This window comes from Mauremys reevesii, linkage group 10 (assembly GCF_016161935.1).
Source record: "Mauremys reevesii isolate NIE-2019 linkage group 10, ASM1616193v1, whole genome shotgun sequence".
NCBI classification, from domain to species: Eukaryota; Metazoa; Chordata; order Testudines; family Geoemydidae; genus Mauremys; species Mauremys reevesii.
In genome coordinates this window covers 57,201,467-57,217,261 of record NC_052632.1, presented here as the reverse complement: position 1 = coordinate 57,217,261, position 15,795 = coordinate 57,201,467, and the positions used below count along the sequence as shown (strand labels likewise).

Genomic DNA, 15,795 nt, shown 5'->3' with positions numbered 1-15,795 from the left:
ACGGCCCTGCTCCTAAGTATCTATCACTTTTGAAAATGGGACTTTGCCATTGAAATCACTTAGGCTTTGCAACACTGAGAGGAGCAACACCTAAATATATTTAAAACTCTAGGCCATTGTGATTAACTATGAAGATTAGGAGAGGATAGCTAATATTATATTCTGATACAGAATGGCAAAATTCAGTATATAAGAAAAGGTTAGCACATCAATAGATTTTATGGATAGCTATCATTTCCTCCCAGTCCACCTAAGAAAGAATATCTGAGCCTCTCTTTACTTATGATGGCAGGAGGATGATCTGCCCTCATTAGATATGGGATTAATGTGCCACTCAGTGATTTAGGAGGCAGGTTCTCCAGAGTTTTATCAACTGTTTAAAAGAAAGCCAATCATCTTTCAAACACATATTTCGGAACAGCATCAGTTTGTTTTTTTAAATAACTTATATAGCTGCAGAGGGCATGCTACATAATTTCAAAAAGAAGAGAGCTTTATGATGCAGATTTGAAAACCTATAAAAATAAACAGCAATAAGGGCTGTTGACTTTGACCATGGGCCATTGACTCAAATGAGAGTTCTTCCTGGCCATATGAGGTCTGAATTTGGTTCAAAATATTTGCACTATGCTTTTACAACTCACATACACTCTCTCTCTCTTTCTCTCTCTCACATAGGCAAAACCTTGGAAGGTAGATAAAAAAATGACTAAAGCCTAATTTACCAGTAGCCGAAAGATTTATTATAGAATATTGAAAGGAAATCAATAGACCATGGCTATATTTATGAAGAAAACATCATATGAGAAGTATCAGAGGCGTAGCCGTGTTAGTCTGGATCTGTAAAAAGCGACAAAGAGTCCTGTGGCACCTTATAGACTAACAGAAGTATTGGAGCATAAGCTTTTGTGGGTGAATACCCATTTCATCAACAGAACTCCACTGGCCATTACCTACAGCTAAAACCTCTCCAACCCATCATCAGTGATCTACAACTCATCCTGGACAATGATCCCTCGCTTTCACAGGCCTTGGGAGGCAGGCCAGTCCTTGGTCACAGACAACCCTAACCCTAACTCTAACTCAAGAACCAATCCATACAACAAACCTCGATGCCAACTCTGCCCACATATTTACACCAGCACCACCATCACAGGACCTAATCAGATTAGCCACAACATCACCAGTTCATTCACTTGCACATCCACCAATGTAATATATGCCATCATGTGCCAGAAATGCCCCTCTGCTATGTAAATTGGCCAAACTGGACAATCCCTACGTAAAAGGATAAATGGACACAAATCAGATAATAGGAATGGCAATATACAAAAACCTGTAGGAGAACACTTCAACCTCCCTGGACACACAGTAGCAGATGTAAAGATAGCCATCCTGCAGCAAAAAAACTTCAGGACCAGACTCCAAAGAGAAACTGCTGAACTTCAGGTCATTTGCAAATTTGACACCATCAGCTCAGGATTAAACAAAGACTGTGAATGGCTAGCCAACTACAAAAGCAGTTTCTCCTCCCAAGGTGTTCACACCTCAACTGCTAGAAGAGGGCCTCATCCTCCCTGATTGAACTAACCTCATTATCTCTAGACTGATTCTTGCCTGCATATTTATACCTGTCTCTGGAAATTTCCACCACATGTGTCTGACGAAGTGGGTATTCACCCACGAAAGCTTATGTTCCAATACTTCTATTAGTCTATAAGGTGCCACAGGTCTCTTTTATCATATGAGAAGCTAGTCTAGATTACAAGACATAATTTAAAATCATTTTACACCAAATTAACATAGTGTCTCTTCATTTCCCTGGAATGGCTTCTTCAACCACAATCTAACCCTTAATGATACACAAGTGTGTCTTTTGCAAATAGCTATTTAACACCTTACGTTTCTCTCTTTTTCTCTTTTTATCCTATGATTTTTTCTCTTTTTATCCTATGTTTATAATACTAAGAAAATATTTTTTTTCACTCTAAGCAGATTTCTGAAAGGGTCCTGAACAAGAAACATCAATTTGACTTCTAGAAACTGTTCTACATTCTTCCATGTCCTTTTTTGGAACTTGAATACAATAGTTCTGTTTGCCATGGAAGAGGTATAGAACAAGAAATATCTGTGAAAGCTTCGCCTCACTGTTCTGACAATGTGCCTCTATCCTTCCATGGAAAGCCAACATCTAGGGTTAAAAAAAAAACGAAAAACAAAGAAGGTTGTTCATTCACAGTCCTACAGCATATCTGTTAAGACTGCCTACAAAGGTGCCTATTATAGGAATGCTTCCTGTCTACAATAACTTGGTGATGATTTGAGCTGGCAATTTAGAAAGACTACTATTCCATTATTAATGTTTTGAGCCATCTAGTCCCCATATAAATCTTTTAATTAAACAAACACATTATTAGCAAAAGTGAGTAAAACATTTTCAGTGACAGTGTATTTGAAATATTAAAAATTAACTTGGCCTGTGTCACTGTAGTGGGGTTAGTACCTCGATAGCCCCTTAGTCAAGGTGGCAGGAGGTAACACAGTCTCTCTAACCCCAAGTCCATGTTCTAAACCCCTCTGTAGTTAGTCCTGTGTAGGGCCACCCCTTTCAAAGGTGGGTGGCCGAGGTAGGGGGACCCGGTCCCATCCCCTGCCCCAGGTCCCGACCCAGGGCCCTGTTGGTGGCAAGATCTCCTCACCACTGGTCCGTTGGGTATCCTCCTGAAACACACCGGCCTGAACAGTCTTAGCACCATTCCCCTTTAAGGACTCCCTGGATCACTTCCTACCCCTTCCTCAGATTCAACCAGATCCATGGCATCCTCTGCTTCCCCTCTGCAGCGGGTCTGGACGTGTCTGGCTTCTGCATCCTGGTGTGCAGACCACTCTTCTGCTGGAAAGAGTGACAAGCTTCCTTCCCCTCCAGTGGTCCGCCCTGACTGAGCAGCTCTGCAGGCTTTTATACCTGACTTCCAGGTGGAGCATGCCCTGCAGAGCAGTGGGGAGGGGGAGCTGGCTTCTTCTACTAGGAGGGAAGGATTAACCCTCACTGTACCAGTGTGGGGCCGATCCGCCCCCTCACAGTCACACACTATTTTCTATTTGGTTTCAGTTAATACTCTAGCAAGGGAGTTTATCAGCAGGCATATTCACCAGAACAGCAGCTTTTAATTGTATATTGCAGAGCATTTGTAGCAAGCAAGTGTGGAATTCTTACGCACCAGCATTCTCACCTGAGACCTGTTTCTGTCAGCTGTGCTAATCCAATCAACGGGCAAAATGAAAGGATTGACCCATCCCATTGAATCAAAACATCTCAGATATTTCATTTCAGATATTGAGTAGTCATAATGACGACCTTATGCACAAACTACAGATAAAACATTATTAATAGAAATTATTCAGGGAATAATTTTAAATAATGAAACTCAGACAAATCACAATATCTACACGTGCTTTACAAACAGGAGGAGGGTGGAAATCTATTATTTTTTAAAGATTTGTTACCAATTATTTGCCAATTTATAATTATTAGTAAGAAATGAAGCACAAACAGATATGCAAAAATTATGGTAAGATTTTTAAAAGTGGTTTTCCTCTGCTATGATTAAGAGTCTGTAAGAAGGGAACTTAGTCATATAGCTGTGAGGGGTCATGCAGTATCTGGGCTAAGGGAACTCATGTGTTACTTGTGCATGGATATTCAGTCAACACTAGGTAAAGCAGGATTTTTTTTTCTACCTGATCAATGATGGATCACTTAAATGTTCAGAACTTTTTGGTGTGGAGCTTTGTTAAAACTGTCAATCAAAAAAGCTTCAAGAGATGTGGAATGAAGCTTAATTCTCTGTAAATGAGATCAAGGTTTTCTGAATAAGAAATTGCTGTCAGCAAGAGATGGCTGTAGACTGCCTTGTTTAACTGTCTGATCCACTTAAAACCTCGGTGAGGCTGGTTGAGACACAGAGAAAGGGGCACAGTGTCATACAGGATGATTTCTGAGTCAGACAAGCAATGATTTAGGAGGACAGCAGCTACTATTTTTCAGCAAAATGATTTTTATATCTTCTATAAGACTTCTACCTGCTTTACTCCCCCTACCCCCTCACCCCATTTTCTCATATTGGTAAAAAATTATCAGAATGTTTAGAAATGCAGTATAATGAATTGATTCACAGGTACTGAAATGGGGTTTCACATGTGCTTGTTTTCTTGTTATCACACAATTATTTTAAATGTTTCCACTCTGCTCAATGTAATTTACCAAAATTACAATGTCGCTTAAAGGGGAACTAGATGACTCAAGAGATCTGGTAACATGATTCAAAGCCTGTCATCAGAGGTCAATTTTTTGAAAACAGCCCAGGCTGGTAATTATCAGCTGAATGCTGTTCAGGGGCCTATATGAAAGGAATTGGTGCTTTCAGTCCCCTCCTTAGATTAGGTCTCCACATCACGCAACCCACAAACACATCCGGCACCTTTGTGACTCTCAGGGAAAAGGCTAAGAATTAGGAAGGCAACAGACATGGAGACAGAACTAAAATCTCATCCCTAGGTTGTTCAAGTCATGGCTGAGACATGGGCGGCAGGTTATATATTTGTGTGGGGCCCGGGCCCCAGCAATATTCAGGGCTGGGCGCCCTGCTCCAGCAATAGTTGGAGCTGGGTCTCTTCCCGCCCCCCGGTCCTGCCTGGATCGGCCCCGGCCACCGCAGGTCTCCCCCCGCCGCCGCGACCCTGCCTGGAGCAGGTCCCAGCCCCTGCCTGCCACCCCCCCTCCGCGTGTTCCCCCCCCTCCGCCGCGTTGTGTTGCGTCCCTGCCTGACAGAACGCAGCGCGCCTCTCCCCTGCCTGCTGCCCGGAGGGCTCCCAGCAGATTTGCTGTCTGCTGCCGCAGTACTGGCAAGGCAGGCTGCCCTTACCCTGAGCCTCTCCAACCCCAAACCCTCAGCCCCAGCCAGAGCCCTCATTCCCCCCGCACCCTAATCCTCTGTCCCAGCCCTGAGCGTCCCCACATCATGAACCCTCATCCACAGCCCTCACCCCACACTCCAAACCTCTGCCCTAGCCCTGAGCCCCCTCCTGCATCATGTACCCCTCATCCTCAGCCCCACAGTCCTCACCCTGCACTCCCTCCTATCCCCAAACTCCCTCCCCCTTCCCACACACCCCTTCCCAACCCCAAACTCCATCCCAAAGCCTGCACCCTTCACCCCCTCCTGCACACCCACCCCCTGCCCCAGCCCAGAGCCTGCACCCAGCACCCTTCCTGCACCCTAATCCCCAGCCCAGGATCTGCACCCCAGACCTCCCCCGCCGAGCCCCCTCCCAGAGCCTTAGGCAGGTGGGGGCGGAGTTGGGGGGGCGGAGTTGGGGACGGGTTCTGGGCCCCACCAAAATTTTTACAAACTTGCCACCCATGGGCTGAGACACACGGGCTGTGTCATTACAGTGTTGTACAATCACTCCCTGTTCTGGACTGTACTTGATCTGTGTGTACAGCTCTCCAAGACTATCTATCTGATGTGGTTAGCTGGTTTTGCTTTCATTTATAAAACATTACAAACTAACACACACATACACAGACAGTCCCCCCACCTGAGATACACCTGAACATATCTACAGAATCCCCCTTTTTTGTCAAATTTAATATTTACTTATTTAATAAGAGTTTTGCAGATTATTTGATTTTCCTTTTGCTTTGTTGGCTAGTACTGCAGCTTTGAGAATGGTGCAACCACTATTCTGGCCAAGGGAACAGAGTGAGTCACCTTAGCAGCATCCTCAGCTGCTAATGACTCAGAATCCAATGTCCTGAATTCACTTCTCAACTCATTTGCTATGCCATTAGGCCACTGCCTATTTGTATATTTCAATCATAGAATTAAAGAACAAAGTAGCTTGTTTTCCAAAGGATCTGAAACGTAAGGTGTTAAATAGCTATTTGCAAAAGACACACTTGTGTATCATTAAGGGTTAGATTGTGGTTGGTCTTTCCTGGGTGCATAAAGGGGAGAGAGGGCAACCATTCACGGGCCAGCCACAAAACCCGTCCTTCCTTACTGATGTCCAGGGATTGGAGAACTAGTGCCATGATGACTCTAGACCCTTCAAAGGGGGCAAAGGAAGGTCTGAAAGGCTGAAACTGGCATGTGCACGGCGGGAGATACAATGCACAGTGCACACACTGAAGGTTGTAGCAGTAGCTCTTAGTCTGATTCCTCATTCAGAATTCCCACAGACAATGGGAGAAATCCTAGTTCTATTTAAGTCAACAGCACAGCTCCTCTTGACTTCAGTTGAGACAGAGTTTCAACTAACACTCCTACCATCGATTGTCATTTAAAGCACTTACAGAATAAAGGCAGGCTTAGAAATCATCAGTATATAGTAAGACACTGAGAAATTTGATAATCAAACATTTAGACCGTGTAGCCTTTGTGAATGTGTGTGTGCGAGAGAGAGACATCTCACAGAATGCAACCAGCAAGAGAGATAATCAAAAACACTTTAAGATATACACAGGTTAATGGCAAGAAAAATAATTGTACATGTATAGAATAGTGTGAATATAAGAACAGCCATACTGGGTCAGACCAAAGGTCCATCCAGCCCAGTATCCTGTCTACCGACAGTGGCCAATGCCAGGTGCCCCAGCGGGAGTGAACCTAACAGGTAATGATCAAGTGATCTATCTCCTGCCACCCATCTCCACCCTCTGACACACAGAGGTTAGGGACACCATTCCTTACCCATCCTGGCTAATAGCCATTAATGGACTTAACCTCCATGAATTTATCTAGTTCTCTTTTAAACCCTGTTATAGTCCTACCCTTCACAACCTCCTCAGGCAAAGAGTTCCACAAGTTGACTGTGTGCTGTGTGAAGAAGAACTTCCTTTTACTTGTCTTAAACCTGCTGCCCATTAATTTCATTTGGTGGCCCCTAGTTCTTATATTATGGGAACAAGTAAATAACTTTTCCTTATTCACTTTCTCTACACCACTCATGACTTTATATACTGCTATCATATCCCCCCTTAGATTCCTCTTTTCCAAGCTGAAAAGTCCTAGCCTCTTTAATCTCTCTTCATATCGGACCCATTCCAACTCCATAATCATTTTAGTTGCCCTTCTCTGAACCTTATGTTATTTTCAGAATTGCCAGTGACTTGAAAAATCAGTTACTCATAAAACTACTTTATGACCATCACAACAACATAGTGAGGGCAGACTCCCTGTCATCTAGAAGGAATAGAATTGCCAATGGCCTTAGTTTCTTGAAGTTCTGTCAATTGCTCTCTCCCCACTAAATTTATTGAGCTGCTCCAAACGACATTGTTGAAATGTCACCCAGTGATTGCTAAGGATCTTCTGTCAGCTAGGTATCCTCTAGAAAATTGAGATTATGGCAACATTTTGTGAAATATGAGTTTTACTGAAAACAACTTACGATCTCATGAACAACAGTCATTTGGAGTTTCACATCTGAGTGCTTCATGCACTCGTCTTAACACACTATCAAAATCAGTGAGAAATGTGGACAGTCAAGCACTTCTCCAATGCTCCTTTTCAGAAATGCACATAATCATGTGTTTAATTTTAAGCATATGCTAAAGTCCCATTGTCCATGCTATGGATGTGCTTATGTGCATTCCTTACTAGGGATGCTGTCCTGGACTGGAGCCCAAATCAGATCCATACTCAAGAAGTTGTAGCAGTAGTTTCTAATTTCCAATAGCTTTTTGATAGATAATATATATGAGGCACCATTTTGCTGTGTCACAACTATAGCTGCTTAATTAAAATGATAGAAATCGTGGTCATATTACGTAGAACTAAAGAGAAATTAAATATCCCTTATTTGTTACTGAAATGACCTATAATGCCCTCCCAATCCTGCATCTTCCCCCAATGGCTGAGCATTTTGTCTCTCTTGTAACTCAAAAGATAGCTCACATCCACTCCTCTTACACCAGGCCCATATTTTATTCTTTACGCTGAAATATGGTAGGATGTGCAGGGTATGTTTTAGAAACAAAAGCCCCACCTACCTTTGGAAATATAGCTGGCTCAATAGGTACATAAGAGGTTAACTGAAAACCGTATGCAGAAAATCTTCAACTGGTAAAGTTTAAGGTATGTTTCTGTCAATCTAAGATTGGAGGGAAAAAAGCCAAGCCATTTACACTCTGCTCAATGTAAACAAACAAGCTGCTCAGAAATTATGATTGGAGAAGTCTGCACTTAGACTGCACTCATATTTGTGACTTTTTTTGTCCCATTACTGAATGCTCATCTGCTTTGATCTAAACTAGCACATGAATTGAATCCATGCTGCTACCTCAAAATGTCTGGGCTTTAGGGAATCAATTAAAAACACCTGTTATTAATGTCTTTGAACTGTTATGACTATTTATTATTAATATCAACTATCCTATACAGCTCTAAGATATGCTACACAAAAAAGGTAAGATCACAGGATGTGAAAGAACCTTAAGAATAACAAAGATGAGGTGAGGTTTTCCATAAGCCAGGTAAAGCTGTTTAAAAAGCACTACTGTAAATAAGTCTCATGTTCAAACACAACAACTCTTTTCAAAACTGACTTTTTCATTATTTGTTGTTGTTTTGTAACTTGACTTAGCTTAGACAGCTCTTCTTCTCTTCAAACATACTTTATTTGTTCAACCTGTCCTTGGTAGGGAAAATTTATTCAATTGTAACAGCAGAGATAGTTTAAAGAGATAGGACATTCACAAACCACTGCTGTGTAGCAATGCAGTCCCACATCTGCCAGCACCCAGGAGACATACGGTGACGGTCAGCTGAGCGGGCTCCATGCTTGCCGTGGTATGGCATCTGCACAGGTAACCCAGGAAAAAAGGCGCAAAATGATTGTCTGCCGTTGCTTTCATGGAGGGAGGGAAGGAGGGAGAGGGGGGCCTGATGACATGTACCCAGAACCACCAGCGACAATGTTTTTTACCCCATCAGGCATTGGGATCTCAACTCAGAATTCCAATGGGTGGGGGCGACTGCAGGAACTATGGGATAGCTACCCACAGTGTAACGCTCCGGAAGTCGACGCTAGCCTTGGCACCATGGACGCACACCGCCGAATTAATGTGCTTACTGTGGACGCATGCATTCGACTTTATACAATCTGTTGCCAAAAATTGAATTCTGTAAAATTGGAGTAATACCGTAGTGTAGACATACCTATTCTCCAGTTTTTCAAGGTGTTTTTGCATTCTAATCCTGTCCTCTGTAGAGCTTGCAACCCCTCCCAGCTTAGTATCATCTGCACATTTCATAAGCATACTCTGTACTGCATTATCCAAGTCATTAATGGAAGTATTGAATAGCACCAGACACAGGACTGATCTTTGTGGGACCCCCACTAGATACACCCTCCCAGTTGACAGTGAACCACTGATAACTACTCTTTGAATATTGTCTTTAAATCAGTTGTCAACTGACCTTATAATAATTTCCCCTAGACTGCATTTTCCTAATTTGTTTATGAGAATATAATGTGGGACTGCGTCAAAATCCTTACTAAAATCCATATACATCATGTCTATTGCTCCCCCAATATCCAGTAGGCCAGTAACACTGTCAAAGAAGGAAATTAGGTCAGTTTGATATGATTTGTTTTTGACAAATCCATGCCGACTAATCCTTGTAACCCTATTATCCTCTAGAAGCTTAAACTCCTTGTTCTTTGATAGCTATTTGTTTTGTTTATAACAGAAGCAAACGTATTGTTTTACTGAAATAGATTTAGCTGAGTAATACTCAGTTTAGAAATATGATTTAATTAACATGCAAAACTGTTGTAAAATAACCAACCCAAGACCAGGTATATCTTGTCTGATTCTGACTTCCATTACCAATCTGAAGCTCAGACTAGATTTGTGAATGTTATAGCAAACCAGGGCTAGTTAGGGTTTTGACTTGCAACTAGACATATGTCTGATTAACTGAAATCAACAGACAAGGGGAGTCAATTCACTTGATGCAAAACTAACAAAAAGTTTACTAAACCTAGAGTGACCAGACATCCTGTTTTTAACAGGACAGTCTAGTATTTAAGCTCTCCTGCAGATGTCCTGACTTTTTCTTAACAATTGGCAAATTGTCCTCTATTTTCTGCTTCCCTCCGGCCTCCCGCAATCAATACTGGTGGGTCCTGCTGCTGGCTGGATCCCTGCTCTTCAGCTGGTGGGGTGGTCCCATGGCTGACGATGGGGGTGGGGGTGCAAGGCTGGTGGCGGGGCAAAGCTGCAGCACGTGGGGCCAGGCTTCTCCCCCTGGGAGTCCATCAGTGCAGCCCTTGCTGCATGTCAGCTCTGAAGGGGAGGGAGCAATTTCCAGCCTGTTCCCACCCTGAACCAGCAAACGCCACAGCAGCCCCTAAGGCAGGGGCTTAGCACCCTCTTTACCTTCCCCCACCCCCATCCTGGGTCCTGCCCCCAGGGAGTGTGTGGCTGCTCCGTTCCCTAGACACCCTCCTCTGCTTAGCTACCTCTCCGGCTGGTTTCCCTGAAACCCCTGCTGCCAGGATCCCTGGGACCTGGTGCCCAATGCTTAACCTTTTCCTGCCCACGCTGTAGCCGGGGGGCAGGAGGCAGCTGGGTTATGTCAGTGACCAGCGGCAGCCTGGAGGTGTTAGCTGCCTTTTGACACTGTGCAGGCAGGAAAGGACAAGCTGCTTCCAGATGCGGGGTGGTGGGGCAGGGGAAGAAAGAAGAGATGAGCTCTGAAAAGACATTGGCCAGATCATCCCTTCCCCCCTTCCTCCTCCTCTGAGGCTGGAAGTAGCTCCCACCTCTTCCCTCCCACACAATGCCGAAAGGCTGCTGCTGGCCACATTCTGGTGTGAACCGTGGCAGAAATCTGGGAAGGGGGGGGGGGCATGTGACCCTGTGTGCCCCTTCCCTCACCCCCCATGTGTTGCCTCAGGAAGACGCTACGCCAGGTACTGGAAAAGCAGGTCCGTCCTGGGGGCCCAGCCAGGCATAGAGGGTGGAGAGCGCCAGGCAGGGAGGGTCGGTGGGTTGGTCATCCAACCCATGGGAGAGAGAGGTACAGGTGTGTGTGTGTCACCTCTCCCCATGTGGGGGGATAGGGTTGTGTGTGTTACCCCTCACTGTGTGAACTCTAAAGTCTTAAAGATAAGAAGGTAAAAAAAAGAATCCAGTTATGCAGTATTGCTTTTTAACGGGGGCTCAGTCAACTTAATGTTAATTTGAATGTTAGTACTGCATCGTTCTGATTGATTTCCATTGAACTTGCTTGAATACGAGTAATTTTACCAGGTGTCCCGTAATCAGCATAGGGAAATACGGTCACCCTAACGAAACCCACTGCAAACAACTGCACATGTTCGCTCAGCTCCACTTTGGCATAAACCAATGATAGGTCGGTGTCATTTTTCTTTAGCTGTGTTTTAAATGAATAAGGACAAACCCATCCAAAACCAAGCAAACAAAAAATTAACTGAACATAAAACTAAAACATAAACCGATCATCACAAAAAATAAAAACAAAACAAGCCAAACAAAAAATGAATAATCTGTTTACCTTTACTTATGGTGGGGTTTTTTTTAATGTTTCAAGTATTTACTGAGGCCTTCGTCCTGACAAGACTTACTCAGTTTAACTCAGATATCATAAAATAAAAAAAAATACACTGCAAATGCAATTAATATCAGCATATCTTTCTCACATCTATACTAGCATCAGATCAAACTTATCAGTTACACAATCCCTTTTGCTCTACAGAAAAAAATAAAAATGCAGAGAAACAATGATAATAAATAATCTCAACACTCTATTCAGAATCATTAAAACATCATTTACTGTAACTCACTTCATTATATCAATCACTATATTAACACATCATGACCCACATTTCTTCAAAATTTCTCATCTTCTATTTTTTTTTAAGTTGTCAAGTTGATTGTTACTTTCCTGAAAGCATCACTTCCACCCTTCCACAAAATATTTTAAAACTGGTGTTTTCAAATTATGGGGTTTTAAAACTCTTGGAAATGACGAGCAATTGTGAAATGTTATCTAGGTTGCAAGAAAGTCAATTGTCCATCACTCTGAATTATCATATGCCTTTTGAATCTCTACAGCCTCTGAGGCTAGAGGGTATCTTTTCTATCAACACAACTCTGACTGCATTGTTCGTTTATCTGTTGAATTCAGTACGCACTTCCGTTTCCAATGTAAATGAAGCTGCTACAGTATTTCTAGTCTACAACAACAAACTACTACAGAAATCAGTTGTTTTGCTCTAAAAATTAGCCCCAGCTTGCTGTAGAGTACATTGCGTCTTAGAGATGTCCAAGTCCTAGGGGAGCAGATCCAAAGGAGCTATAACAGTTTATACCATCTAAGGATTTGCATCAGAGTGTTTACTCATGTTTTGGCAACTACCTGGCCAAATGGCAGTGATGGAAAACTGTACTGCAATAGTCATGTATCACATAAATACCACTGGGAAATTGATTTATTGAATATTAATGGTGCGTGGTAAGGCCTTCAGGAGCCTTCTGTAAATGTATTTTTTCTACTCCACCTGTCAGAATCCACAGCTTTAATCAGTTTCATTGGTTTTCCTTCTGCTAACTTTTGAGTGGCTCCACTTAGAGTATCTACTACTCCCCGTGGTATGAATGAATAGGATCCAAGTAATTCTGGTTATTTCCTCTGAAATAAAGACTGAGGAATTTGTAAAAATCATGACTTCACTTCAAGTGACTTCAGGAAAAGTAATTTATATTCAACAAAGACATTCAGGAAATTTAATCTTTTTTGGATTTCTGAGTTTTCCATGAACAGATCACAACATTTTGAAAAATATTAATTATTCAGCATTATACATGAATTTCTTCAGAGAAGAAACAGGTGTACATTTATTAATGAGAAAAGGAAATAATCCCTTCCCCTTGAGTTCTCTCTAGACAATTCTATAAGGGATTTCATTGTCATTGTCACTGTTCTACCACTAAAATGTCTTCTGGTAAAGCACTGAAGACTTAGTTCAATATAAAAAGCTGTGCGGGATTAAGTTATTTTATGTCAGTGCTCTGGTCATTTCTGTATATTCTGTATGACTGTAAAGAAGAGTTTGAAGATGATTTAATGTGTCCATAACCCATCATGGCCTTGGTTAAACAAAAGTAAGTACCATTAGTCTGTAGCAGTAATTTACAACTGGTAGAAAAGCACTAAACACCCAAGATAAATGAAGTGCTGGCAAATGTGCTGAGTGAAAGCAACTGAAAGTAGCTGAAAATGTCTTTGTCCCAGATATTGCTGCATTTCATTTTCCAGTAGGCTAAAATCCCATCAAACATCATCCACAAGAGGCCGTATTAGAACTAGAATCACAGCTTCCAAATGAGGTCCCAGGATACTGCTATTGAAGTGGAAATTTAAGTATTCAAAGCCTAAAACCTGTACTGATTATACCTATGAGTGGTACTTTTGTTGTATCAGTTCAAAGATAACCTTTTTGTAATGAAACGACAGGCCTCCAGGTTCACAGAAATGGGCTTGCAACATAAAAAAAATGGAGACAAAAGCACAAAGATATCTAAAAGTTTTTTATAGTTTGGTCAGCACAATGGTAGTTCTTTTCCTACTGTTCCAATTATTCAAGCTCTCTGGTACTGTTTGGATCCTCAGGATGCATTAACATCTCACAGGGTTTGGGAAGATAACGTGCATCCCACTGCCACAGACGCCTTTACAGATATGGATCTGTGACCCCACTGTGGGCTTTGTGTGGTCTAGGCCATGGGGCAAATTGTCACTGAGATAGGGAGCTGCCTTTTTCCATGGGATAGGAAGATGCTCAAAGAAGGTCCTCTCAGTACTGGTTCAATAGGCCTCTAATTTGCAATGACTGCAAACGAAAAAGTCAGCCCTACAACACAGAGCTGATAGCAATTTGCAGTCAACAAAAATATATTAAATATGTAACCACTGCCTCTTTTACTTAATACTGCTTCTGTCATGGTTTCCATGATAAGATGCCACATAATTAAGCATTCTCTGTCCCTAACTTACTGTGTGAATGAAATTATGATCCATTTTGGGGGACAGTATCTAAGGCTGTACAATCCCATCTTATTAACTGTGGCCTGGCTGGAAACTAGTAATATGCTTGTTATATGTAATCCTATGCACAGACCAGGTCTTCACTCTACAAAACATAATAGAACAATGCTTTTAATGGCAACAGCAACTCTACATAAACTTCATAGACTTTGAGAAAGTTTTTGATAGCATTCACAGGACCAGCCTATGGCATATTCTGCAAGCATATGGAATCCCTCTCCGTATAATCAACATAATCAAAAGCTTCTATTTCAACTTTACATGCAGTATTGATCACAGTGAGCACAGTGAAGTCAAAACAGGAATATGTCAGGGGTGTGTCATGTCTGCAATCCTCTTCAACACTGCCATTGACTGAGTAATGCAGAATACAACAGAAGACATGCCGATAGGCATTAAATGGACACTCTTCTCATCCCTTGAAGACCTGAACTTCTCAGATAATCTCACCCTCCTATCACATACCCAACACCATATACAAGAAAAAACAATTTGACTCAATGCATTGAGCCAGCAAATTGGACTGAAAATCAACCACAATAAGACAGATATAGTGACTGTTAATATTGCCTCACCATCACAAGTACAGACAGAGGATCATGTTCTCACCAATGCAGAAACATTCACATACTTGGGCAACACCATCAGCCAGGACGATGGAACAAGCCAGGACATCCCGAACAAAATCAGTAAAGCCCAGGAACACCTTCAGGAGCTTAAATACAGTCTGGAAATCATCAAAATACAATACCAAAACCAAACTCAAGGTTTATCAGAGCTGCGTACAGTACTTTAAACATTACTTTATAGTGCAGAATGCTGGGGAATGAGAAAGTATGAATGTCCAAACTGTCTTCATTCCAAACCTGCCTCAGAAGAATCCTCTGTATCTTTTAGCCCAGAACAATCTTAAACCAAGATCTATTGACACAGTGCAGCCAAAAGGCTATGAGCACCATCATTGCCAGGAGGCGTTGGAGATGGATTGGTCATGTGCTTCAGATGGAAACTGATTCCATTACCAGAATAGCAATAAGATGGACACTTGAAGGCAAGCAAAAATGAGGTCACCTGAAAACAACATGGCAAAGAGCTGTGGAAGCTGAGCTGAAAAACTTGGGGCACAGCTGGGGAACCACTGAAAGACTTGCCAGAAACAAACAGGAGGGGAAGAGCTTTGTCACTGCCCTAAATGCCAGAGGCATAAAGGGAACATGATGATGATTATGTAATCCTATACATTTGTTATCTAGTATTACTATTCAATGTATTCTGAAGTTTTCTGCATGTTATCAGCTCTCATTTCTAATAATGAAACACTCACCTGGCCATTTAGGGAGGGATAGTACCATGCACACACAAAAAATGTATGCACTTGTGAAAACAAGCATAGATTTTCTCTTTGGATAGAACTGCACATTTTATTTAAGAAGGAAAGTGTAGTGCCTCAGAAGAATGCCTCATGGGACAGAGGCCAAGATTGAGCTTCTGACAACTCCACACCATGGGAGTGTGGGGTATTATATGTGGAAAAGCAGCTAAGCTGCCTCCACAGCATTGTCCCCTCGCTGAGGGGAGAATAGAGACTGGGATGGATAAGGGTGCAGCTGGGAGCAAGAGAGAGAGACACTCCCCACACACACCCTCTCCA

The 15,795-nt window shown here is 42.3% G+C and overlaps 1 protein-coding gene across 16 annotated transcripts in view; it reads right to left on the bottom strand.

Annotated features, from left to right (window-relative positions):
* Positions 1-15,795, bottom strand: part of RBFOX1 (RNA binding fox-1 homolog 1) — a 2,636,561-nt gene that overhangs the window by 1,820,155 nt on the left and 800,611 nt on the right. The window contains exon 1 of one of the 16 annotated variants that reach the window (XM_039490581.1): positions 2,790-2,890. The exons of the other annotated variants lie outside the window; for them this stretch is intronic. Within the exon in view, the coding sequence (XP_039346515.1) occupies positions 2,790-2,816 (27 nt within the window). The 5' untranslated portion in view covers positions 2,817-2,890. Of the gene's footprint in view, positions 1-2,789; positions 2,891-15,795 lie in introns of those variants that run through there. 16 annotated transcript variants of the gene reach the window in all.